Consider the following 27,737-nt stretch of genomic DNA (forward strand, 5'->3'; position numbering starts at 1 on the left):
TTAAAACTAAACACAATAGATCGGAAATATTGGTCATTAATGGCAAGTCAGACCTATAATTGATGCCTACTGGCCGACGGAAATGGGTTCTCTACCCACCCTGTCATAATACGTTGTAAACAGGAAAATGTTTAGGAGTTAAAATTAACAACCAATTGAGTTTAACATCTCAAACTATCTGAACGTTATCAGGACGATATATCCGTTCTTGACGAATGAGGGAATATAAACAGTTTTTAAAGTTTTCATTGGCTTCAGATTAGATTATGCTAATTCTTTGTACCTTTGGCTTGCAGATTTTCCACTGAACAGATTTGTCGTACAAAATATGGCTGCAAGCTTGATTTTGAATGCTTCTACAAAGTCGCATACTCAGGCAATATAAAAGCACCTTCCCTGGCAAGGGCGATAGCTTCTTGCTATATGTGTCAGGCATTGATGAGCCGCGCCTCCCCGAACGAGCGAAAGACTACATTTCCCAGCTACCCCCTCCGGGGGGAGGAGCCACGGACATATACTCGCGTACGGCACTGGGAGCGTCGTACGTGATACTGACCAGTTCTTCGCCAGGGTGCGTCTGTTTGGATTTTCTGCTTTCTCAGCGAGAACGCGAAGAGCGACGAAGCCTCGCTACCCCGGGCTTGCTACAGAGCCATCTTTGCTGGCCCCACGCTCAGCTGAGCGTCGCGTGACACCCGAGACCGCGGTGTCCCTTTGGCGGCTGCAGCGGACCATCTGTTTCCCCCTACCCGATGCGGAGGAACCCGCCCAAGACCAAAGCAGTATCCCGCAGGACTGAGGCGAAGTACCAAGGGGGGCCTTGTTCCGAGTAAGGAGTGATTACCGGGGGGGTCCCTGGACCATTTGGAAGGCCCGAGAAGAGATTGGTAAGCCTCTTGACGTCCGTCAAGGAGGTTAAGAGAAACATTAATGTTTTTCATTTGCTTGTGGTTAAAGCCTCTAGACTTCCGGTGAGGAGGTTCAAAGACAGGCTCTTTTCTTTGCAGATTTAAGAGTGAACTAGGAGGGTGCCCGCCTACTGACATAAGAAGCCATTTTTGTTTGTGACCTTTGTAGGGTCTGAGGCGTGGGGACATTGGGACGTTGGAATATGTTTTTGGAACTACAGTACCCACTTTTGCAATACAGTCGCCAACTCAAAAACTTTGCCTTTACACTTCCCACAGTAGTGGGGGGCCTCGCTTTCCTTTTCTTTGTTCCTGGAGTTGGCTGAGTTCTTATATGATTTAGAGGGATAGGAACGTGGTACGTGTGTGGAAGGATAAGGGGGGAATTGTTATCAGGAACAGTGAAAGAGCCAGTCGCTAATATCAGTCTTGTCTCTTGTGTGTCACAGCTTCCCATTGGTGAGAGACGCATCTTACTAGCAGCATGACTGAGGGGAGGTTTTCACATCCAGAGGAGGAAATCTGCATTTGGTACGAAAGTGACTTAGCGAGAATGAAATGAGAGTAGACAGGGAACACTATATTGTTAACCATTTGTATTTCTCGTTTCAGGTATCCCTTCCCTTGCTGTTCCTACCCTATCCTATCCCTCGCTTGATTACCTCTATGCTCTGTAATTGTTTGTCTAGTCAGAGTGTGGGGAAATCAGGAGGTGGACCCATCTGAGCATCACCCTGATCCTGAGGAGCTTGGACCGTCGTGACAATATGCACCCTATTCTGGAATTCTCGCCATGCAACTGCTTGTGAAGAGACTAATTTGCTCTCCTTCAGATGTTCCCTCAAACTTGGCTCTTCAAACAAGTAGGTTCTGCCCTGACTTAATAGAAGACTAGTCTATCACCAGTGAGCACCAAGAAACCACTGGGTGCAAGTGCACTTTACAAGTGATCATAACATAACTGTCATCTATCACTCGTATCTCAATGTTGAGTGAAGGGTTGAACTGGGACAGAAAATAGGCTTGGGCACCAAAATAAAAGTAGCCCACATTGGTGAACTAGAAAGCTAAAAATGTGGCCAATGTTTGCAAATTGGGGTAGATTTGAACTTTTACAGACATACTGTATAAGTGTTTTGCACGGTGTGGAAGACTGCATAGATTTGAGCTTGCTGCAGGCAATGTTTGTATTAATATTTGGGAAATCTACAGTAAAAAACAGTCAAGCAGGCCATAAAACAGGCCCAAAAACAACCGAACAAATGGCCCACAAACATGTCCGGTCAGACCGACCCATCGGGCACTGCCTGTTTGCCCTATTGGTATGTCCGAACATGGTCGAGGATACCAATGCACTGCAAGAAAACTCTTGCAGCCAGGAGTTTACCCAAGAATACCAGCAGCCGCTTGGATGAGCAGTCAAGGCACACTATGAGTTGGTAAAAAAGTCAGAGCCCAGGCACAGTATGACCTACTGAAGACAAATACAATACATGGAATTTTCCAGTTAAAGTTAAGGATTCGCATAGAAATATAGCTTTATCTACAATCAGAAAAGGTAGGGGTCTGATATGAGTTTCAGAACAAAATCCTCTACTTGCGCCATGCCCCACCTTTCAATGAAGTGAAAGTGGGAGTGAGAACTTTCTCCGGAAGTGTGCCTAGGCTGTGGAATGGGTTAGATGTGCACTTTATATAATAAATATTTCAAAACTGCAATATCACTTGGTGTTAGAAATGGGATCTCTGGTTGGCTAAGGCTTGCGCCAAAGCCAGGCAGAGACCACCACTCTAGTCAGGGCCAGGGAATTACACGCCAAAGATAACCCCTGCTCACCCCCTTGTGGTAGCTTGGCAGGAGCAGTCAGGCTTATCCCGGAAGCGATGTGTGAAGCGTTTGCGCACGCACACAGCAACAACGCGCCTTGCGCACCACAAAAGGAGCTCCACACAAGGTTATATATAAAAATAGCCTTTGTATTATAATAAACACATTAGATCATAATCACATAATGTACACGGTGCCAACTGGCACTGGGCAATATTTACAGGGGATTATATACACCTGACAGGGCCAATTGGGCCACTGTCAGAACAATCACAAATCACCAATTGTAAATGTAGCACAAATAATAAATGTAGAGCACAACCAGTAGCTACTGGTAAAAGTTAGGAACTTAGCATGAGGTTCTGCCATGTAAACCACACTATGCCATAATCATCACATTAGGCATAAATCATAATATGCAAAACAACCTCCTAATCATAACACACATTTAGAGGTATAAAACAGGGTGCATAAAACATATTACATACACTACATTTCCTAGCACCCCAATCACATTAGGGCCTGGCGCCCTATGAATCTAACCGTCCCCCTGGCCAACTGACCATCCAAAAAGGGGCTCAAATGCCCTATGTCCCAAAAGTCAGGGAGCGCTGCCGCGGCAGCGAAGGTCAAGGGTGCGCAATCTGCGCAGGCCTAAACGTGGCAGCTGCCCACTAATTGCTGGGCAGCTGTGAAGGCCAAAATGTGGGCACTGGCACTCCCTGTGCCAACTCTGTCCCTCTCAGGGACTCCTAAATCAATCTGCGCCAACAGTGGCCGCTGCCCTCTATCAGGCGGGGCAGCAGGGGAAAAGGCCTGAGCCCTGCTCTGGGGCTCTTGAACAATAACACTTGCCCTCTTGGTGCAGCTGCCCTCTGCGAACGGGGCAGCTGGGAGAAATGGAGCATGGGTACCTCGATGCCCTCACGTTGGAGCACACAGGCTCTAAAACAAATATGCCCCAAAAGAACAGAAAGAATGGGCACAGGTAGGTGGGGGCCGCACTCTGGGGCTCCTTGAACAAAAATCACGCCCCAACGGTGGTGCGGCTCGCCCTCATGCGTGTCTGCTCAGCAGCTGTGCCCCCAAAGAAGTACGTACTGGCAGGAGGGGGGGCGGGCACCAGCACCCCCCACCACCCCTTCGCAAATGAGCCCCACTCACCGGGCTGTCTGGGGACGCCCCTCTGGTCTCCAGGCTTGCCAAGCGGAACTCTTCTCAATTCTGGGCATGCCTCCTCCGGTGCAGGCACGGGTCTCTCCCTCACGGCACGGGAGCCCCGCCAGCCACTGTGGCTCTCCTCCGGTCCTTCGGGCACTGTCCAGTGCGGGGTGGGCTCCCGCCTGGACTCTACCTCCGGCTCACTTCTCCTTTGTGCACCGGAGCTCGGGGTGGGCCCCCGTCGGCTTTCGGCTTTTTCTTCGGGGATTCCGTGGGCTTCCCTCGGGACAGAGGAAGTCCTGCCCCATGTCAGGCAACACGCGGCCTGACTTCCGGTCTTGGCACCACTGCGGTGCTCCGTCTCCCCTGGCTGGGGCAGATGAGGGGTTAGCTCCCTCTTCTTTAACCATAAAAAGCAAGGTGGGCACCCGCTCAACGATGCGAAAATGCGGGGTAGGCACCTGCTATGGTGGTACCGATGCGGGGTGGGCTCCCGCTCGGTTTTCAAGCAGTACTCAGCGGGGTGGGCTCCCGCTCGAGAAGGGCACAACTGCAGGGGATTCCCTTAAAAATTGTCGCAGCTCCGTGCTACAGACAACAAATAGAAGCGCTGCTCCTCTAAAGAAAGGCACCACAATAAAGCACTCCTCAGGAAATTAAGATCAAGCGCTTCTTCAGAGTGAAAAATAAAGCGCTCACAGGCGTTGCAGCCCCCAGGTCCAGGGAAAGTCTTTTGGAATGAAGGGGGGGGCAAAGGCTGGGCCCAGGCAGGCCAGCTCACAGGGCCCTCCAGCAGGGAGGCAGTCCCTAGTGGCGGTTCCTCCTGGCGCCCAGCAGCAGCAGGCCCCCCTCAAGTCAGGAACAACAGAGAACATTTTCATGGGGTCACAGCCCCTTCTTTTATACACAGCTTTCCTTTGTCACACAGCACAGGGCTGGGGGAAAACCAGATGCAACTGGTTTGGGGGAGCTTTGGAGCACTTTGTTGTGCTCAGCTCCTCTCTCTTTTGTCAGGTGGGGGCTAGGTGCTCAGACACACCACAAGGGGTGGAGCCAGCATTGTGGAGGGAAGGCACGGTCCTATTCAGGTCCCAGGTGCAACTCCTCCCTCCCATCTAGATGCAGATCTCTCTATTCACCACTGGGCTGACTCACCCTGGCTCCTGGAATTCCCCACACCATCCAGCACCTGTCAATCACAAGCCAGACATGCACTCCACATCAGGCAGATACACAGTACACAGGAATGCCAACTTCTAAAAGTGGCACTTCTCCACTAGTCACAAAAAATCTGCGCACACCATTGCGCAGCATTTATTCTCACGAGTTCGCACATACTAAACTCGACCCTACACTCCTCTCACACCAGGAATTACCATGGACACACATATCCCCCATGCATTCCTATAGGAGGGCAGGCCAATCTCACCACGCGCACTCTGAGTGCGCACGCACTTTACACTGGGCCACTGGGCCACAGTGCTAAAGTGTGCAGAGGCCAACACTACACAGGGAAAAGGCTAAGAGACAGGCAAAAAGGTTTAGGGGTGAACCTGCCAAAAGTCCAACACTTGGCATACTCAGGAGGGGGCTACTTGACTTCTGCTATCGTGTGATGATGAATTACACTCTTCATCTGATTACAAGTTGATTGGACATTGCAACTGGAGATTGTTTTCCTCATCTCCCTCGTCTTGTTGGCATACTATTGACAGGCCCTCTTTATATTTAGGGTAGTATGTCATCTCTACTGTAGAGGGCGGTGCTAAAAAATGGAATTCGGTGTAGGTTTAAAAATTGGAAATGTATTGAATGCAGCAGTACAGTGCCCATATGACCAACAGACTGCAAATTTACTGAAGAGATTCAAAGGCCAACATTCTAAACCCAGTGGGCCTCTAGAAAGGAATTTCAAGGAGGAAAACAAGTAAAGAAAAAAACCATTGCATCCCACCCCTTTAACACAAAAGAGAAAAACGTCAAAACAATAATAAGTGACAACAATAAGAACTACAATGAGCATTATAAAAAGCATCCTACATGAAATACAGCAATGGTCAAAGCACTAAAATAATTTAAACTAAGGATTAAAATAATATAAACATACTCCTGAAGTCTCATTGGCGGACCTATTATCCGTCAAAAAGTTTTAACCACGTCTGCAATGGACTCATATTTCCTTGGCATGACAGGGACATTTTGTACATCATCCCCAACACTCACTAGTCCACACTCCGAACTTAAACTTTGCACATTCTGGCCTACAGCTATCACAATGACTTGTACAGGCCAAGAACTCCCCACTCCAGGATATGATACTTCACAGTCATGCCATTTCCCAGCGAAACAACATGGTGTAATAGGATTGGTCACAACCTTTCCCACTGTGAACTTAAAGTCAACCCAGGAGTAAAACACTTGACATCCACCACCACATCGTTGAAGCTAAACACCGTCCTCACATTCCGTACTTCGCCATCTTGCGTAATCACGTTCCCGGGATTGATTTTAACAGCTTTAAAGGGCTTTCCAAATTTAACTTGAAAAAACTCTAGGGAACCCATCCTGGTTTCAGAGTACTCACAAACTCCTCAACAGCAAACATTGGGGAAACTTGTTTTCCATTTGACATCATTCTTTGGAGAGGGGAGGTATAGATTAGCCGATTTTCAGATATTGGGGGTTGGGGCTTGAAATGTACTGCTAGTTGCTGTGTCCTTTGTTATCTGTTTTCTGAGTTCAAAGAATAAATTGTTTTTAAAGTCGGGTTGGGTAGTATTTTAGGTGTTTCACTGAGTTTTATTTTCTTTTTGTAATTGTGATAACTGCTGGGCTGGATAGTTTGAAGGACAGTGGATTAATAATGCGAATTCAGTTGAATTTGGCAGCTAAATCAGGGTGTGCAGTTCCCAATGACACGAATAAGTCTAAAAACAATAAAAAGTTTAACAATGGCTACACAACATGATTATTCTCAGACATTAGTTTATCTGTGAATTACACAATTACATTAATTGGCTGTGTTTTCGACAGCAGGTTTATAAAAGTGTGGACTCCCTGCCAGACAAACAACATGACTATGTCTCAGTGTTCCAGTTTGAAACAGGTACTTTGAAAGGGTGACAACCATCTAAATTACTAAGCCCGTTTTGGGAATAATGTTTGCACAAAAAACACTAGAGGATGAAATTGCCCTTAGAATTCACAGTGCCTAAGGTTATTTGGGTATGCTATTTCCACACAGTTGCATGTTTGAAGTGCCCATATTTTAGCCCTGCAATAAAGTATTCAGTCAATTTTAGAGATCACTGGACGGAGCGATAGTCCTCAAATTCTCTCCACAAGGACTTCAAACCAAGTTTGGAGTTCACTGGCGAAAGAAAATCTTGATTTCCACAGAAAAGATAGAGTTGGCCAGCAAGCCAAATGGGAAATATTTTCCCCTATCTATCAAGTATAATTTCTTACCTTATCAGAACGCCTCAGAAAGATAAAAATCAGATGTTCTACCTTTTTCAAAGGGTCGACAAAACATTTTGCTTTCAAATTTATTATCTAACTTTATAATTATACATTCCTCCTTATTGTCAAAAAATCACATATGCATACCTTATAAGATAGAAGCTGCAACCCCAGTACTTAAAAACTAGGCACCAGCATTCAAATAAGCTTTAATCATGAAACTCAACAACTAAGGGGCCGATTATGATGCGTCCCGTAAAGGTTCCGACCGACGATTGGAGCCTTCCTGGCCGTATGGCAATGGGCCGCTCAGTTTACTTTCCGACCGCCGCATTATAATGTTGGGGGTCCGAAAGTAAACCGGCCGATCATTCTGGCTGGTTTACGACGGGCTCATGGAGTCCATAGGCCAGTTGGAGCCAGGTTGTAATCCCAAAGGGTGGGCCTTTCTACCCATGGGATTACAATGCACGGTTTCCGACATGGTTTCCATGTCAGCCTGTTCGACATTGAAACCATGTCGGAAAGCGTGTATGGGGGCCCCCAGCAGGGCACCCTTGTGCCTCCGGCTGGGGGGCCCTGTTCATCCCTGCACCCCGTAGCAGGCACCTTGAGGTGCCTGCTACGGGGTGCAGGGATGAACAACACCTCTCATTTCTCAATGGGAGCTAATTTTACCGCCGGTTTATGGCCGTAACACAAGCTCCCATTGAGAAATGGGAGAATGCGATTGAATAAGGCGGTCGGGACTGCCGACCGTAGGTTGGCCGGTCCCAGGACCGAGACGGTGTATCGTAATCAGGACCTAAATTCTTTTCCGGACTAAGAAAAGGTCAAAGAAGTTACTGAAATACAACTGATTTTCTACTATGCGTCTGAAATAAGAATCAGTAGTTACTTACTGATACTGAACCGTGCTGCCCAATGTAGCTTTACTGAGATCCTAAATCTCAACCCCTTGCAGAATGACTTCATGCTACAACACAGGCTTTAAAAAATAACTGTCCTTTCAATCTTACAGACTCTTTAAAAGCATCACACAGGCATGCACTTCATCTAAGGGATTAACAGCATGTTATCTATCAAAGTTATTTACCAGCACTGCGGTCCTGCAGGATAAGCTGGTGGTTAAGACCTAGCAGCCATGCACCTGCAGGCCCTTCTTATGCTAAGATGAATAGATTTCATAAGTAAGTTTCAACGTGAGTATATAGTTTAGTCATTCTCAAAACGAGATGTTTGTGTTAGCTATATGTTCACCAACAGGTATCCAATTTGGCATTTTATTCACATGAATTTTGATTGCGACTCATACATTAAAATATCAAAGATCTCAGACCTTCAGTTAATCAGAATTTGCTCAGCTTAAACAAGATTTCTTTCCCTTCAAAGATCCGCACTGCAAACGTGTAATGCCACCAGTGGGTCCCTCTATAAACAAATGATGCACCATTGTATTATACATCAGTCATGGCTAGCTTTAGAATTTAAATGGCTAGTACAATATCATAAACCTTATTATATTTGGGGATTCCTCACAGGGTGGGACAGGTGGTGCACGATCAGAACATTTATCGATGGCTTTGTTTGATAAAAAAAGACTTCTTGTTTCTGCAAGTGCTAAGAGTAGCTATATAGTTCTCAAAGGTTCTGTCATAGCCTTACCTTTTTTCATCTGACTGAAAGTACATCATTAAAAGGGCATGCTCATTGGCAGATGCATTATCCAACACTACAACCAAATCCACCTACGTCTCCACTTGATCAGCTAAATGCGGAGCCAGCAGTTTCATTACTACAATGGTGTCTGTAAACGGTTCACATGGATATAGGCTACCGCGCCTGAATAATGACTTATGGTTCAGTAGCTAACACAAGTCTTACATGTGGCCCTCAAATAAATACCTGGAGACCTTTCAAATATCTTGGCATATTCAATATTCCAAAACTAGCTCCATTTTCTCATTTAGGACCACCAAAAGCAAGGAACAGCTAACATTATTTACCAGATATATCATGAATGGCTGTACTCATAGATAAACTCCAGCCTTACATTTGTAAGGCACCTCAGAAATGAAAGGCATTGAATAATGTGGTCATAAACAATGTGAAGACCCAGAATTCAAATTCACTATGTGCCATGCCATGGGACAGGATGAGCGCGTGCCTTTGGCTTCGCTAAGATTCATCCCAGGCACATTTAACAGGACAGGCGCTAGGTGTAAGTTAAATCGTAAGTGTGCAATGAGGGAAATTCTCGTTACAGTAAACAAAGAAGGTTGGATCTCACAAGGAGGTTTTAGCAACATATATATGTATCCTCCAGAACATTGTAAAAGGTGATAGCCCAAATTACGTTTGCTACGTTCACACCTTATATCATGACAATATTTAAAATAAGATGCAGTTACATCTGACTGTAGACAAGATGCAGAAAGCATGGACACCTTCGGGTATATTTTTGCTAGATGTACTTTGATGTAGTTTGGTCAGCGAGCTAATAAACGCTCTCCCACAAATTCACCAAAGATTTGCTGGTGAGAAGACATTGGAAAGAAAAAATTAAAAGCTAGATGAACGTAAAAGAGAAATCTCATGCCAAAGAGTAAGAAATAAAACATTTTAGAGGGAATACAGTGCTGAACCATAAGTAGGATTAGATCAAAGAAATGAAGCATGTTTTTGTTTTAAGATAGCTTTGATTCATAAAACCAGTTAAAATGAATTTTAAAAAAGTACAAAGGTAAATAGGAAACACACAAGGAGTAAGATGAATGCCACATAGGCATGGTGCGGGCATGATACAGCAAATGAAAGAAGGCTGTAATGGAAAAATGTTCTAGTTCCGTGCGCATTTTGCATGGCTATTAAACATTCACATTACCGTGATCATTTTAATTCCAGTTTCTGTTGCAAACCTGCTATGGGAGGCCCTATTCGATGCCTTATTTATTAAGTTTAAACTGTGGAGCTGTCTGGCTTCCAAAATGCCATTTGCTTGTTGTACATGCCCACGCTATTTGCTGAATAGCGTTTTCTTCTAGGAACATCAATGTTATGTAATGCTACTGTAGCTTGTAGAGCGCACATACACCGAACGGTCTCTTGGTGCCAGCATGGCTCAGGATACTTATTAATGGGCTTGCTTAAAGAGCCAAGTCTTCAGCATCTGTTTGAACTCCCATCATTTGAGGAGGTCCTGAGTTCTGTGCCTTTGTGCATGCTTAAACATATTATATTGATTCTAGACATTTTGAATACCAGTGTACCTGTGCTGTATTGCATACTGGAATTGAGATTCACTGCCGGCCCACTATGACTAATAGTTATGGTTTTCAAACGCAAAATAAAAAATAATTTTTCAAGACACCCTGGGCAAAGAGTAGCATCCTCCAGTGTGGCGCGAGTATTGCCTGGCAGTGTGAAAGACTACGATGATAGATACACATTACCATCCATACCGGACAACTTTTTCAGCTGGAACGAGTTGTCAGGACACACCTTGGGAAGGTGGTGTCAGGCGACTGGTGGATTAAAGGCCTTTTGAGACCAACCTCTAAAGGACCACAGAAACACTCTAGTACTCGAACATCGAGTCGAACACCCTGTCTGGATGCAGACATCCTGTTTGCATTGTACCATAGATCTAGGCACCTTCTGGGTGCAGTAGTCCTGACTTGTGTATCAGGAAAAGCCTTTGCTTGATAGGGCAGTATCAGTCTGCTCTGTTCCACTCCATTCAGAGCTTATCAGTATGAGGTCATCCCTCCTAAGTCCACGCTCATTTCCATATTTCTTTCTGCCACGCCCAGAGAGGTTTTGAGCTCTGCTGGGACTGCCGAATGACCTCTGGAAAATGAAGGCAATGAAAGCCAGCCAGGAATTAGGGCCTGATTACGATCTTGGCGGATGGGATTCTCTGTTATAAACGTGACGGATATCCGCCATAGGACGAGTTATTATTATTATTAAGCTTATAAAGCGCCTGGTTACTCCAACAGAGTGTCCCCGCGCTACGACATCACAGACCAAGACCACAAACCCTACCCCCCCCCCCCCCCATGGCCCATCGGCCCTAAGATGTATGAAGGCCTACCGCCCGAAATAGCACCAATCCCCAGGGGGAGCCAGGTTTTCAGTTTTTTTTTGGAACATCGTCTCTGATGGATATGCCCTCAGTTCCATAGGCAGGTTATTCCTGGCCTTAGCCGCGAGAAAGCCAAAGGATCTACCTCCTGACCGTACCTTACGAACGTTCGGCACTACCAACTTAGCAGTGCCCAAAGACCTCAGATTACGGGTAGGTCTATAAACAGTGAGTAGTGGGCGCAGGTACCTCGGCCCTTTCTCGTTGAGGATCCTATGGCAGAAACACAAAGCCTTAAAGGTGACTCTAGCCTGTATAGGGAGCCAGTGTAGTTCCCTCAAGGCTACCCCCACCGATGCCCGCCTAGGGACATTCAATATCACCCGGGCAGCTGCATTTTGGACCTTCTGTAAGATGTTCAGATTTCTTTTGGTCACCCCAGATAGAGGACGATGCAGAGATCCAAATGGGATGTGTCAAGGGCCTGCACAATGGTCTTTGTGGCATCTAAAGGCAGTATCTCCAAGATTTTGCGCAGCATTCGTAGAATGCCAAAGCATGTTCTGGCCACAGCTGATATCTGCTCTGTAAACGAAAGGGTGTTATCTAACCAGACTCCCACATTTTTAACCTTAGCTTTGGGGGTTGGAGTTGGTCCCAATTCCTCCGGCCACCACCAATGTGACCACATGGAGGGTTGTTTACCCACGACCATCACCTCTGTCTTTCCTGTATTTAATTGCTAGCAGCTGAACTTCAGTTCGCAAGATTACTCAAGCAGGCTTTGAAATTAGGTGCCGCTTCTGCCTCCTTTTGCTCCACTGTGACAAACAACTGAGTGTCATCGGCATATGGCACAAGTTTCACCCCATGTTTCAGCACGATGTCTGCCAGAGGGCGCATGTACACATTAAATAAAGTAGGGCTGAGGGCCGAGCCCTGTGGAACCCCTTGAGACAAAGGGCATACCTTGGACTTAAAAGGATGTTGTAAGACCTGGAAGGATCTATTCTGAAATAAGTGCTTGATCAATTCCCATGCGCTGCCTCTGACCCCGGCCTCCCACAGATGTTCCAACAGAAGGCCGTGGGAGACCGTATCAAACGCTGCACTCAGATCCAGTAAAATCAATGCTGTTGTCCTTCTCTCATCAGCTGCAATTTTTAAGCCAAAAGTAAGGTCGATTCAGCGCTGTGAAGCGGCCTGAAACCAGACTGGGTTTCATGGAGTACCTGTGTTTCTTCCATGAACATAGTCAATTGATTATTCAGATGTTTCTCCGCAATTTTAGAAAAATAAGGAAGCAAAGATACAGGTCTCAGATTTTCCAGGAGTGCTGGATCTAGAGTGGCACCACCAAAGCGTGTTTCCAATTACTAGGAACCTGCCCTGAGCTAAAGGACATTTTCAGCAGTTTGGTAAGAACCGGTGTGATGGCTTCTTTACCTCGCAGTAATAATCTCGGGAGGATCAAATCCAGGGTAGACCCGGATTTAACTACTTCCATGAGTTTTAGAATGTCACTTTCTTCAGGAGGATGAAAAATAAACCTATCCGCAACCCGAGAATCCTTTTCAGCTGGAGCACAGATATAATTCCTGCTACTATCAGGGAAGGTAGTATATATATTTTTAACCTTTCACGAGAAAAAAAACAGCTACTTTGTTACAGTAGTCTGTAGAAGCAGGCAATATTGCTGTGACACGTTCTAAGGAAGCCAGTTGTTTGATAACACTAAAAATGTTCTTAGAGGAATTTTTTCCTGATTAGATTTGCTCAATGTAGAACTCCCTTTGTGCTCTTCTAATTTGCTGATGATAGGATTTGAGTACTTCTAAGTATTTCAGTTTATTTTTGTTCAGATAGTTCACCCTACCGTGGCGTACGAGGCGTTTGCATTCGGTTCTTAATAATGACAGTTCCTCTGAGAACCATTTCGCTGATGGAGTTAGACGGGCACTCTTACAGGGTTTCAGGGGTATTATGGAGTCTACTAACTCCTTAGTCCACAGAGAGACTTGATTCTCTGCTATCTGGGTTTCAGCACTTAATTCCGGAGCGCTTAAAGCCAACTTATCCCTGAAAATATCGTGGGTAAGTGACGCCCATTTCCGGGTCATTATGGGCTCAGGTCGCTTTTTCAGATTGCAAGGGACTGGGAGAATCGATGACCCGAGAGTCAGACCAGACTACAGTTACAGGTAATAACACTACTACTTGTGTACTGTTAGAGAAAATGTTGTCTAAAATATGGCCCCTAATATGCGTGGAGGTGTGGACCAACTGTTCTAAGCCCATGGCTTGAAGTCCCCTAGTCATCTCACTAATTTCTCAATTCTCTTTATCGTCTAGATGTAAATTCAGATCCCCCAAGATTGTAAAATTGGGGTAGCGGATAGTGTAAGGTGGCACTATCTCAAGCAATGCGTCAATAAATGCTCGTGCTGGGCCTGGGGGTCTGTAGATAAGGAGACCCACAACTGAGCTTTCGCTATTAAGGGACATGTTAAAAATGTCTGCTTCACAGCCAACCAGCGGCCGTTTGGACATCTTTAACTGGAATTATTTTTAAAAATCACAGCCAGCCCGCCCTCCCTCTGCCCAGATCTGTCAACCCTCAGAATAGCATAACCTTCGGGCAATGCTTCCAGAATATTCAGTGTAGATTGCTAAGGGAGCCATGTCTCCACTAAAAATAGCCCTGCCCTGAATTCCATAGGAAAACAGAATTGTAATTTTGCAGACAGGATATCCGTCACTTTTGTGACAGACTAACTGTGTCCACTAAGATCGTAATCAGGCCCTATCAAGCCCCAGGTCCTCACGCAAGCTCAGGAACTCTGCAGGAAGCCACGCACTGAGCCAGCTAACTCAAAAATCTGTCAGAAAGAAATATCAAGTGCTAAAAAATATTCTCATCATTATCTAGTGGAGTCCCCTGCTCAGTATTTTCTGGTAAGAGCAGGTTACATAATGGGCAAGGTTATATTCTCCCACTTGTACAATTATCATCATGCTAAAACCTACGAAAAGATCCCAAATAGAATGCACATTTGTACTATAGGCATCTAGGGGCAGTCAATACATACAACCAAACTGTTTTATTCTTTTTCCCTAATGAAAAAATCTAACTTAGTTCTCACATGGAGGTTGGCAATGTATTTCACAACTTTCTTTAGAAGTACAAATAAGCTCCACCTGCCCACTTGGCCTGACTATAACCATCTCATTTTCCGTCCATAATACTTAAGTGAGAAAGTACACTTTTAGTATGTGTTAACATAGCATGGACTACTTCCATAAGAGGTCATGTGGGTTAGCGTTAAAGCCTTAAAGTGGTCTTGGTCCGGCACCAGCAGCCTCTGAAGTATTTTCAGTCTCACTGTAAAGTGGTACTTTCTGGAAATATTACCTACTCTCTAGACGCTGAAATCCAGGCCTTTTCTAACTTCTGATATGTTATTTTTGTAGCCTCACCAGAGGTAAATTACAGTAATAAAGCTTCAAGCCAACAATTTTGCTTGCTATAGTTACACTGTGAGTAGGAAATGTGATGGAAAAGCTTAATGTAATAATGGGTGGAGTTGTATCGGTGAGTGAGTGACAGTGTTAGTGGCTGTATTGTGAGTGAGTGGCTGTATGGGTGTGTGAGTGACTGTATGAGAGGTTGAGTGTGTGTGAGTGGCTGTATCGGTGGCTGAGTGGCTGTGTGAATGGCTTAATGGGTGAGTGAATGGGTGTGTAAGTGGGTGTATGGGTAAGGGTGTGGCTGTTTAAGTGAGTGTATGGGTAAGTAATCAGTGTGTAAGTGGCTGTTTTGCACATTATGTACCAGTGAAAGTGGCTGTATAGGTGAGTGAGTGGGCATGAGTGCTTGTATCGATGTGTGAATGGGTATGTACGTGGTTTTGTGGATGAGTGAATTGATGTGTGAGTGGCTGTATGGGTGAGTGAGTAGCTCTGTTAGTAACTGTATGGGTGAGTGAGTGGCTATATGGGTGAGTGAGTCATTGTGTGAGTGGCTGTATGAGTAAGTGATTGGGTGTGTGTCAATAGTTGTATGAGTCTTATGATTGGGTATGTGTGTGATTGGGTGTATAAGAGGCTATATGGGGTATGAGTGGGTGTGTGAGCCATTCTGTGGATGATGTCATTTGAGATGTCCTCAGTGATGTCATCAGCGATGTCACCATGTCATGAGTGATGTAATATGTGGAGTCATAAGAAGTGTATTGCGGGGCGTAAGTTATAGTTAGCTCAGGTAAGTATAACTGCAGAATTTCAATGGTTTTGTACGAGTGAAATCTTAGCCTAACTATAACATCCCCATAACCTTTGGTTTTTACAGTGAATTTCTAAGTTTTTTTAAATTCTATTTCCTAACTATAACATCCCTGTAACCTTTGTTTTTTTTTGTTGTTGAATTGTGAGAGGTTTTTTAATGCTATTCCTAACTATAACGTCCCTATAACCTTTTTTTTGGGTGAATTTCGAAGGATTTTAAAGATATATTTCCTAACTGTAACATCTAACCTTTGTGAGTGGGTGTGTGATTGTCAGTATGGGTTGGTAAGCGAGTGGATGTATGGATCTGTAAGTGGGTGTATGAATGGCTGTATGGGTGTGTGAGTTTTTCTGGTTGTGTGAGTGGGTTTTTGAATGGCTCTATGGGTGTGGGTGTGTGAGTGGCTGTATGTGTCGTGACTGGGTGTGTGAGTGCAGTATGACGTGTGAGAGGTTTTGTTGGTGTGTGAGTAGCTGTATGTGTCTGAGTTGCATACTACTAAGGTGGGCAGGGCCAAATGGGTGATGCCTTAAGGTAATTTTGCACTTTTGCATACTCATAGTCATTTAAAGGGAGAACCATGGACTCTGCTCTCACCAGGAGATGCCAAAAAAGAACCCACTTGTCACAGAAACTACAGATTGCGCTCTGATAGATCAATGATGCATTCACCTTCACCAAGGACTTCAGATTGTTTTTCAATGTGGAATTGCAGAGAAAACACACTTGCTTTGCCTTTGTCACAGCAGGGAAGTTAGTATCAGATGTCCTTTACAGAAGTGGAGCTTCAATTGGGGGCACCTACTATGTTTATATTTGGGAGTGCTTCACGTTGTGATCGCCAGTAGGATGGATAGATATCTATATCTATGTGTATATATGTATATCTATATATATATGTATCTAGATGTAAACATTTTAAGCAAACATTTACACCCACGCACATACATACATATAATCTGTGCAGGTGACCACTTCAATTTCAAATGTGTCGCAAAGTGAGCCCCCCCCCCCCACCTCTTTAATATCTTTAAAATTCACTTCTAGAGTCACAAATGACAGTTTGACGCTGGGTTGAGAAAGCGTAATAAGGCACACAGCCGGTACTCACATAGTCAGGAAGCGGCGTGTCATCAGAGCCCAGGGTTCCCCTCAGGGACTGTGTGGCCTGCTCTAGCACTTTGTTGTGTTTTTTCGACAGCAGAGCGAACAAACTGAAGAAAATGAGAGAATAAAGAAGTGTTTAAACTATTGAATAGTATAGTGAAACAAAACATGGTGCACGCATTTTCTGTAAATGCTTAACAATAAAAGCTAACTGTTCACATTCTAGTTTTCTTTTCCCTGTGAAGTGCCCATGTGTGAATGTAATTCACTTGACTCCAACCCTCCAATTCTCTAAAATCCCCAATCCATTTATTCACCCACAATCCTTTTGCATGAACTCGCATATCACTTACTGGCTATAACATTAAATTCCTTTTTTGTATTATTTAGCTAATATAACTAATGACCATCACAAAGAAGCTTTGGTAACTGCATGGACTAGAGCACAGGACTAAAGCGAGCATTATAAGCACCTGGTTAACCGCTAACCTTGGGTTTCGGAGTTGCTCACTACTCACATTGAAGTGCTTCAACGCCTTGTCAGATGCAGTGAGTGCTACATAAATGGTATGAAAATAAAATACAATAATTGAGGAGGAAAATCAAAATAAAACATATGTTGTATAAATAGAAATGTCAGTACTACAGTTAACAACAGTACAAGCAGTGCATAATGTGTATCAAAAATTCTTAGGAGTCGAACTTTATGGCTTCTCAATACTAAGGTTAGCTACTTGTGATTTCAGTTCACGTCTCTTTATTCCACCATCTTAGACTTTGTGTATCTTTCTCTCACTATTGCAGGTTCTTTTCCATCCCTGTTGTCTCCCTTTGTTAATCCTTTCTCATCTTTCTCTGCTGCCTTTAATTTCCCTCATTACGTACTATCATAATGAATGCACTCTCCCTAGAGCAGCTACAAATGTGTGCCTGCCCTGTGAAGCAGCGCATTAGCATAAGGCGGGCCTACTGTTTAAAACTGTCAGTTTCAGTCAGTCAATAACTTTATTTCGGCCACAAGGACCATAAAAGTACATCGTTACAAAAACACAACAAACATTAAGAGAAATAAAATGTATGTACACTCGCAATCGGATATCTACAGTCACGCAGATTATAAAATGGCATCCTCCAGTTTCCTTAAAATCCATTAAAAAGCAACCAATTAGGTTAATGACAGACTAAAATTGTCACAGTTAAAAACGATGAGTAAAACAGGAAGCTGAGGCAAGGTTCCCTGTTATGCTGAGCCCTGTTGGGACCTTTTGCAATTTCCTTACATAGTACATCTCAGAATGTTACTTTAGGAAGCCCCGCCGCATTTGCCACATAGTGTTTAAAAAACGTGAAACAGCGAATACGATTGGAGGGTGGGTATCGTATTTTAAGACTCTGTAGGCCTCTAAGCAACGCCCAAACCCTAGGTTTCTACATATTTGAATTAACCAGTGTTTGCGAGGCAGGTGGTATGCAGGGCAGAAAAACAATACATGGATTTCAGACTCTACCCTGTAATTGCACGCAGGACAATCTCCCATGTTCTCTATGGCCCATTTACTAGTATGGCCCATTTGTGGAAGGTTCCCTAGTCTAAATTGCATATACAATTTCCTGGCCAGTGGGGGATAGATCACATCCAGGAAATATTATTTTCTATATACATTCTTTACTTGTAGGAACTCTGCTGTCATCCGACCACCGGTAATACTTTCCTGTAGGGACATTAAGTTGGATTGCCTATAGTGTTGCACTAGATCCAGCCTGGATATCAGTGGGCATGATGTCTCAGGGGTTTTCCAGAGGTCCTTCCTGCCTAGCAAAGCAAAGAGATCCCTTATGTGGCAAAGCCACGGTATTTTCTTAGTAGTTGGAATAGACAGGATCTCCTTGAGCTCCGCTTTACAGAAGGACAACTCTGGAGTCACCCACACCCGGCGCCAGAATGTAATAGGCCTAAAGGCAATCTCTTCCTCGATGGGCCTAATGCGCAAGTCCATGCGGAGATGAACTAGGGGGGTACTACGAGGAAGGCCCAATAGCTGCCTCATGAAGTTGTTCTCCACTTTGATGAGATTTGAGGAAGAGCAATGCCTCCAGAGTTCCACCCGATATAGAGTGGCCCCCCTTGCTTAGCTTTATATATTTCCACAACAGGGGCAGCTGGCTTAAATGTAGAGGTTCTGTGCAATTTCATAATCTCACCCACGGTCTGAGTTAACCTAAGTCTTGCCTTAGCCATCTGGGACCCCCACTCAAAGTGCTCTGATAGAGTAATACCCAAATACTCGAATATCCTCACCCTTTCCAAGAGTGTGCCATTTAAGGAAGGATTTGGACGAGTGGTTTTGGGGGGATTGAAGACCATATATTTGGTCATAGTTAGGTTGATCTCCAAGCCCCTCATATTACAAAACTCCGCAAAGCCATCAAGAGTGCGTTGTATACCCGTTGGCGATTTGGACAGCAGGGTATCATCCGCAAACATCAGCCCGGGAACCTTTATCGAGACTAGCTTAGGGGCGTCATTATCCTTGATGTTATTAAGGTGGTCTATGAGCCCATTGATATAGAGACAAAATAGAGTAGGGGTGAGAACGCATCCCTGGTGTACCCCCTTTTTGACAGGGAAACGTGCAGAGAGTTACCCATGTTTTCCACATCTTACTTGTGCATAGTTCCCTGAATGGAGCCTCACTAGCACATTGAGGAGGTACTGTGGAATCCTGAGGTCACTTAGTACTTTCCAGAGTTTCTCCCTGGGAACAAGGTTGAAGCCCGACTTCAGATCAACAAATATAAGCTAGAGGCTGCCACCCTCTATGGTCACCGTTTTCCAGAAGAGTAGTTGTAGCCTGAAAATCTGGTCTACGGTTGACATATTTGTTCTGAAGTCGGCCTGGTAGGGACTTAGGATCTCCTTCTCCTCTATCCAACCCTGTAACCGTCCAAAAGAACCCGTCCCATCAGTTTTTGGGCGATGTCAATTAAACTGATGGGTCTATAATTTGAGGGTAGAAGAGGGCAGCCTTTTTTAAATATGGGAACTATCTCTGCCCCGCACCAGGTGTCGGGGGAGGATCCATGCCCTTCATGATAGCATTAAATAGGGCACACAGATAAGGGACCCAAATTTTGGGTTCCTTCCGGAAAAGGTCCCAGGAAGTTTATCTAAACCTGGCGCTTTATTACACTGCAGATTGTTGATAGCACTTCCCACTTCAGTCATGGTGATCTCCCACATCCCTTCCTGTTGGAACTCCAAGGGTGAGCTCTGAGAGCCAATGGTAACACCTACGCCATCCTCCCCGTCATACAATGACCCAAAATGCGTCTCCCAGACTTCAGGCGCTATGTTAGGCTCTATGGCAGGTCGTCCTTCCCTGTCCCCTGAACTTACTATTGCCCAGAACGATTTCAAATCTTTGTCGTTCAGGGCTGTCCTAAGTGCTTCCCACCTATATAATTCCCAGTTTTTCTTTTCTTGCTGGATGGTCCCCTTATAGCTAGCCCTGGCAAGTTTAATTTGTGGCCTGTCCTTCGCCCTCACCACATCCAGTAGATCCTGTTTGGCTTTACGATAATTAACGTTAAACCAGGAGCATTTAGGACGTTTGTTTTCCCTCGGTTGCGACACTGGGTAGAATACATCAATTAATTTTGCAATTAACTCCTCATGTATTTTGCATGCCTTGTCTCGACTGCATGTATGAACCTCCACCTGTCCTACCTCCCACATTTCAGTTAACATAGGTAATGCTAGCTGGTAAACTTTAGCCAGCTTTGAGGGGGGGAGTGCTGGATATGGCTCCATCTAACTCTCCTTCTGTTATTAGCTAACGTTAATGAGCTGATCTCAGCTGTAGTAAGGGTTGACGGATTGGAAGTACCCAGGTTCCATATTTTTAGGATCACTATCAGGGCATTGTGGTCACTGTCCTGTCTCTGCTGGACATAGAAGTCGGAGACCTTTTCCCAGGATCTGATTTCCACCAGGATGTAGTCAAGCAAAGAGGCCTGCCCTTCTCTGTTAAATGTGAACTGGCCCGGCTGATCGGATTTAGTCCTCCCATTACATGCCCTCAATGAGAGGGCCAAAGTAAGTGAGTGGAGTTGCAAAGCTAATGGTGACCATACTTTGATCGGAGTGATCTGCGTGTCAGGTATTGACCAATGCAGATCTTCTTCTATGGGCGCAGAGAGATTTGGATCGGTAAGTAGCTCAAATTGACAATTAAAGTCACCTCCTACGATCAACAAGATCGCTGGATGCACGGTTAGTATAAAATGCCCCAAGTGGTCTATGACGACAGATTCCTGTCTGTTGTTCACGGGTCTAGAGTGCACATTAATTAAGGCTATTTTTGTCTTAGTGGGAAATTTCAGCAAGACACATTGAATGTCGTTATTGGGAGATGTCATCTGCTCGGTTCTACAGCCAAGGTGTGTAGCTACCCAGATAGTTAATCCACCGGATGGTCTCCCCCTCCCCCTCGTAGTGGCCATGATGTTAAAAGAAGCAAAACCCACCCTCTGGAATTCTTCCCTCGCCCAGGTCTCTTGAAATATACAAATATCCTGGGTCCCTTGCTCACTTTGCCACTGGATTCAAGATAGCCTGGCTGAGGAGGGTTATGAACCCAAAACCGGTCCCAGGATGCTTGTTTCCGGTCCAGGGAAGACATGGCTTGGCAGTTCGGGCTGGACTGTTCCCATGAGGCACAGGGTCGGACTGATTTGCATATGGCCATGTCTGAACTGGGGTGACGGAGTGAACTAAAGAATGATGATGGATTAAACCCAGATCAGTTGACTGGGGGAGAGTGCTTGCATTGCTCAACACTCCGTCCATCATTCCCTTTGGTTTTGCTCTATCCACAAAACACCCCTATTCTGGGCAGGGCAGTTTGTTTTTAAGTCCTGCCAAGTTCCAGGACAAGATCCTCAAGCAGCCACCCTGTGCTCATATCCCACTCAGTACCTCCGAGGCAGTGGCACGGGGGGGTGGAAGATCAACTAGTTGAGCCCCGGGATGACTGTCGGGTACCCCGCCAGGTTCACCTTCTCTATTTATACCCTTCAGAGGAAGTGAGGGTGAAGCATCAGAGACCCTACTCAGTTATGTCCTGACTATTAGCGGGCTGATCCGCTGGGCATTATCCGAGCTACTATCCCTGACTGGTCGGCTCTCACTACGCTCTACTTCTGCTCTTTGGACCAGCCACAGTATTTTAAGATTATCCCCATCCGGGGACCCGTCCCCCAGTCAGTCTACCTCCTCCAGACTTTCAAATCTGTTATTCACCGGGATGTTGAATTGGGGGCGCCTATTAAATGTGTCCAAACTTCCCTCCATTAGAGTCCCTGGACCCATCATTTGAATTGCAGGTATTACACTGTTCAAATGATGCTGTGGGGATTTAAGAAGTCTAGGGGACGGAGTCTAATTCCTGTTGGTGCGTTATGGCAATTAATTGTAGTATTCAGGAGGCTTCTAACAACACACTCCCCTGGCTCTGTTTTCCGGCAGTTACCCGACCACCCTACTCTTCGGACCATTATGATCTCCCTTGCTCTAGCATGCTCAAAGTGTTTATATCTTGCAAGCCAAAACAGGCATTTGTTTCTGAGTTCGAGTTGGGTTTCCTTTGTGTTAGGTGCGATTGACGGGGTTCCTGTCAATATAACTACATATGGGGCACACGCCGGGGGAAGCTTTATGTTGGGCAGGTGGGTATCAACAGTAACATTCCTCTCTACATTATGACCTTGCACTGGTTGTCTGCTCTTTTTTCTAGTAGCATCCAGGACTGGGGGGAGGGGGGGGGGGGGGAGGTTTATCACTACTTCTGTCAGCAGGAGGTGCGATTTCAACACTAGGCTCGTGACTAACATTCCTATTTCTTTTCTCCTTGCTTCCACTGTCTCTTGACTAGTAGAAGGACCCTCAGTGGTACGCACCCCTCCCCCCCAGATGAGTGTGTTGTAATACCAATATCCACCTGGCAACCTATTCCAATCCCTCCTCTCACTTTGTTGGTAGAATGATCTTGTCGTGCTGATGGCCCTACATCCCCTGGTGCCAGTGCTTTCTCCAATTTATCTAATCGGTTAATTAGGGGGGCTAGTTCTTCTTTAATAGTGGTTCTCAATTTGTCATGAAGTGCTGCCATCAGATTCCGTACCCATGGTGGATGAGTCATATCTACACTGACAGATTGAGGGTTATCCCGATTGTGTTCTTGCTCAATGCCCCTCTCGGGGTTAGCTGTGGTGCCGTCACAGAATTTCTTTTTCTTAGGTCCGACCTCAGTTGTTAGTTTGCGTTTACCATTCTTAGGGATGTTTGTGCATGTTCTAACCTTGCGCAATGCTTTCTTTTGTGGGACATCCCGTAGGGGTGATGTGATGGGCTCAACTAACTGTGATTGAGTCGTACTTGTCGGTGTGGACGGATCCGGCGCTTGGATGAATATGTCCGGGGTGAGTGACAGCCGCCGTTCCGTGAGCTCAATTTCAGTGTCCACCACCCCAATAGCCCTCTGTTATCTATCAATGTTGGGGGAAGTGAGGAGGCACTAGTTGTTTTATTTCTACTTAATCCTGCTCTTTTTCCCATTTTATCTCCACCTGTCACTCAATTAATACACACAGTTTAGCCTGAGATTGGGCAAAAAGAAAACACCCCGCAACACAGTTAAAGCATTAGTCAGTATCAAAAACCACCCCCGCTGCCCTCCATAGACTTTCTTTTTCCCGTAGGTTAGATGTATGGAAGAACTAGTACTAAGACTAAAACAAAGACTGTTTCGCAGGCTAGCCAGTGTTTGGTAAAACCAACCTTGCGCTCAAAGTTCCATATGTTATTTGGCAATCTGTGGGGATAACAATAGTCTATGGGGATCAAAATCCGGTTTAGTCCCTCATACAGGTACCCAGGATAGGAGAAAACACACAGTACCTCTACAGAAGAAGGGGATTTGCCAGAGTAGTCCAAGTCTGAGTCTGTGGGGCAGATGACAGAGGGGTGGCCCAGCCCAGCCTCTTCCGGTCACTGACGGGCAAGGACGGGCCCACCCTCGGCCGGGGCTTCGCAAGGGCGTGGCCCGCGTCGCGGGAGATCGTTGGTGCTTTTGAGCGCGTGAAGCCCCTCCTCCTGGCAGGGAAACTGACTTGTGGGGCTTAGAGTCCCCAAAGTGTGGCCAGCAGGGTTTCATTTTGTAGTTTCACTTGCAGGTGGCAACCAGCTTGCATTTAGAAGGGGGACAGAGATCTCGCTGAAGGTGTGAGCAGCGGCTCACTGTACCCACTAGCAGGGGTACGGCTGGAGCTGGGGAACTGGGACCACATTTCCCCTCGTTGAAAGGGAGCCCTTAGTCAGAGGCATTACGCTCCCTGTCTGATCCTTTGATTCTGCGCCTTCAATACACAGCAGGTGTAAAGGGAAAATACCCTTTAATTTGCATGGGGTCACATTCCCATGAAAATGAGGGAACGCCTCACTGAGATCGTGCCAGGCCCCATGTAGCAGTTGTACTGCTGAAGGGGCCACACGAATGTCTGCGGCTCCTGTAATGGCAAAGTGCCCCAGTGGCGCACACCACATTTGCTTAGGGTAGTCAAAGAGAAATACAATGATCAAGCCGATTATTTACAACAGAACTAACCACCAATTTCCGTTTTTTCTTGGAAAAGTGTGACAAAATAGGCTTGAGTTTCTGAAACTGAAAGAAAAAACTGTTTTTTATTGCAGGTGGCCTTAGAAAGACCACAGAATCAAATTAAAACAATAGTTTTTTGATTGTGTTAGATGGTAGTAAATTCAAACAAAAAAATGTTGGGAGTGTCAAGGGCTGGCCACCAAAGAGGACCTACCCATGGGCACCAAGGTTTATGAACTCAGTGTTGGATTTTTATAATTGAAGAAAGTTCGAATTCATCCAGTACTGGATATCAAAGACAGGTGCTCCTAGTCATGTCATGATTGTGATCATCAGAAAAACGAATTTAGAAGTGGGTGTAGTCTACAAAAGAATGGAGTGCCACTTGGCAATCTTTGGCCAAGTTTGAAAAGGGGGCATATATACATATTAAGGTGTCTAGGGAAAAAGGTTGACCCCATGGGGAATCCCAAAGTCAGTTGAGGTAGGATCAGAAAGAAAAAGTCCTAATTTAACCCAGTGACTTCTTTCAGATAGGAAGGATTGAAACCCCTTCATTGTTTCTTTCAATGACCACAACACGTTGGAAGAAAGCAGCAAATTGAGTCGACATCAGAGTGGGTCATCGAAAAAGTCTAGAAGAGAAGACTGGATGGTCTAAACAAAGTAGAAGAATGACTAGAAACTTTATCATTCAAGTAAGATTTTTATTTTTTTAATAAGATCTAGATGTAACTTCTTCCAAACTACATTCATGTATTTTCTTCATTTAGTCTCCATTTCCTTTGTGGCCTTTTAAGGCTTTTCAGTTCAGGGGTGGCCTGTGAAGCTTTATACAGTGGAATTCTGCTCCAAGGTGGCAATGTGTTAGCAAAAAGGGTTAAGGTCTCATTTCATGAAAGCTTATCAACAACCTGAGAGCTAGGGAAATTGGAGAGGGAGACCGATAGCAGTTGTTCCCAGTTTGGAGACAGAGCCTGAGCTAATATTGGGAAGGCAGGGATACACAATTGATTAATTAAGGGGTAAGAGGTTAATATAAGATGTATGAAATAATGATCTGACCTTACACAAGGTTTACAAAAATCAATAGCAATTTCTTCATATTTTGTAAGGATGGAATCAAGAATATGTGTGGGCCTGCAAACTTTTATGGTGAAGCCTATGTCTGAGAGCCCTTGAGTTAGGGTGTCACTGATAGAATCTCAGAGGACATCAAGCTAAGATGTGAAACCACCCGAAATAGTAAAGGAGTAATGGGTAGAAAAAGGTTTAAATTGTTTATCATTTTTTTTAAAAAGACCAAATATGTTGTTTATTGCACCCTTACGACAGTGTGATAAGACCATATTCTTTTCTTTTTTATAAAAAAAGAAATTTTGCGCAAGAGAAGTCATAACAATTACAAATTAATGTAAACAATCTGAGAGACAAGAGAAGGAAAAAAGAACACCTTCTATTCATATACATTAGCTAACAAAAAGGGAAAACAAAGGTCTGATAGCCAATTTCCCTTATCAGGATAGCCCATAACAGCTAGTACATGATTATGTTGATAAAATCCAAATTCATCATTGTTATGATTTTTTTTTTAACCCCTTCAGCATGGCGCGGATTTCCGCGCTGTGCTGAAGGTTCGGTGCGCGGGCGGGGCCATGACGGAGCGGTTCCATCATGCGCACAGTGCAACCGACGCGCATGACGGAACCGCTCCATCATGCGCATCGAAAGGGTTAAATGATTTTATTGTTAATCCACGATCGTACAGAATAAAAACAAGCATTTGCAATGCAATAGGTCTCGCCAATTACGCAAGTTTAAGCTATTGGCATTGTAAATGACAATGCCTTTTATTTATGTTTTAAAAACGAAAACAAAAATGAAAGGCATTGTTATTTGCAATGTGAGTAGCTCAAACTCGCGTAAATGCGAGACCTATTGCATTGTAAATGCTTGTTCTTTCTGCAATGCCTTTACACTTTTAATAAACCTTCATGGTTTCCATTTTAATTATTTTCAGTCTTCATTGCAAAGCCTAATGAGCTTTACGTCTAATTCTGAGGTGTTATTTGATATTAAGTTTCCATATTGACCAAGTCCAGTTGTGGAGCAACAAACTCCTTAAAGGATTAACACCTCTCCCGGTTCATCAATTGTACCACAATATAAGCACTACATCTGTATCAAAGCAGTCTACATAACAGAAAGACGTGTTTAAAGCTTCGACAGCAGACAGTCAAGTCATATGCATCTACTTATTTTCCTTCTTTAAACTGAGTAAATATAATAAGTCCAGCTACTCCCTGTGAAACGTGCTAACGTCCTCTTCAAATCAAAAACCCAAAATCTTATTATTTCTCTTCCCAGTATTCGAGGACGCTGTTCCACCTTACTATTAAGGTACCACAGGTTTACTGAACTACACTTTATAGAAACCTGTTTTTTGAATATTCACAATTCTTTCACTCACTTTTTATTCTTGGTCCTGACGAAGCGCATTGGGATCCCTTAAGGACCCACCCGTAAGCGCGAAACATGTTGACCCCCCACCAGTAGGATTCCCACTCACTATCCTGAGAGCAGCAGTTATTTTTCACATCTGCCCTCTTTATTCTTTTCTCCAAGAGTAGCTCCAGGATTATAAATTTTAACCTTTTGCTAGGTAGAGCCGTGAATAAAGGTCTTGGACTCTATCCAGTAATTTTTAACGCACCACCCACCTCCCTTCCGATAGGCCCACACACCCCCATGCACAACTGCGGCGTCTCCAACCAAAAGATCTCCGACAAAGAGCCCTCTTGCGGGGCCCGTGGGGGACTGCAGCGCCACCCCCACGAGGAGCAACGCCCCATGATGAAGCAAGACACTCGAAAGGGTGTGTGAGGGCACTATATACAAAAGGAGAAATTCCCCACACTCCATCCTACCAACCACATCGTGAGAGCACACACAATCTATCTCATTTTTGCTTTAGGAACAGTTATCCTCTCAAAATATATAATTGATTCTGAGGGAGCACGGGTACTGGACCTATTTTCTAATTACGCTCCCGGTCCCCCCCTCTTTATGTGATAAGATTTAACGTACGGCAGCTAGCCGCGGGACCAGTCTATCTATATTTCCTCTTTCCAAACTATACACAGACAACTGATCTTTTCCAAGCTACACCATCTAGGGAGTCTTTAGCATCCCCTATACTCATACTAAACATGGACACCGTTGGTCTCAGTTTCGATGACGA

General features: G+C 44.8%; 1 protein-coding gene across 2 annotated transcripts in view; it reads right to left on the reverse strand.

Annotated features, from left to right (window-relative positions):
* Positions 1-27,737, reverse strand: part of DYM (dymeclin) — a 1,124,226-nt gene that overhangs the window by 194,957 nt on the left and 901,532 nt on the right. For both annotated transcript variants that reach the window (XR_014969672.1, XM_085629609.1), the window contains exon 14: positions 16,843-16,945. Coding sequence is in view for 1 of the 2 variants with exons in the window: in XM_085629609.1 (XP_085485735.1) it covers positions 16,843-16,945 (103 nt within the window). In the remaining variant the exon portion in view is untranslated. The remainder of the gene's footprint in view (positions 1-16,842; positions 16,946-27,737) is intronic.

Source organism: Triturus cristatus, chromosome 2_1, assembly GCF_964204655.1.
Source record: "Triturus cristatus chromosome 2_1, aTriCri1.1, whole genome shotgun sequence".
Taxonomy (NCBI): Eukaryota; Metazoa; Chordata; class Amphibia; order Caudata; family Salamandridae; genus Triturus; species Triturus cristatus.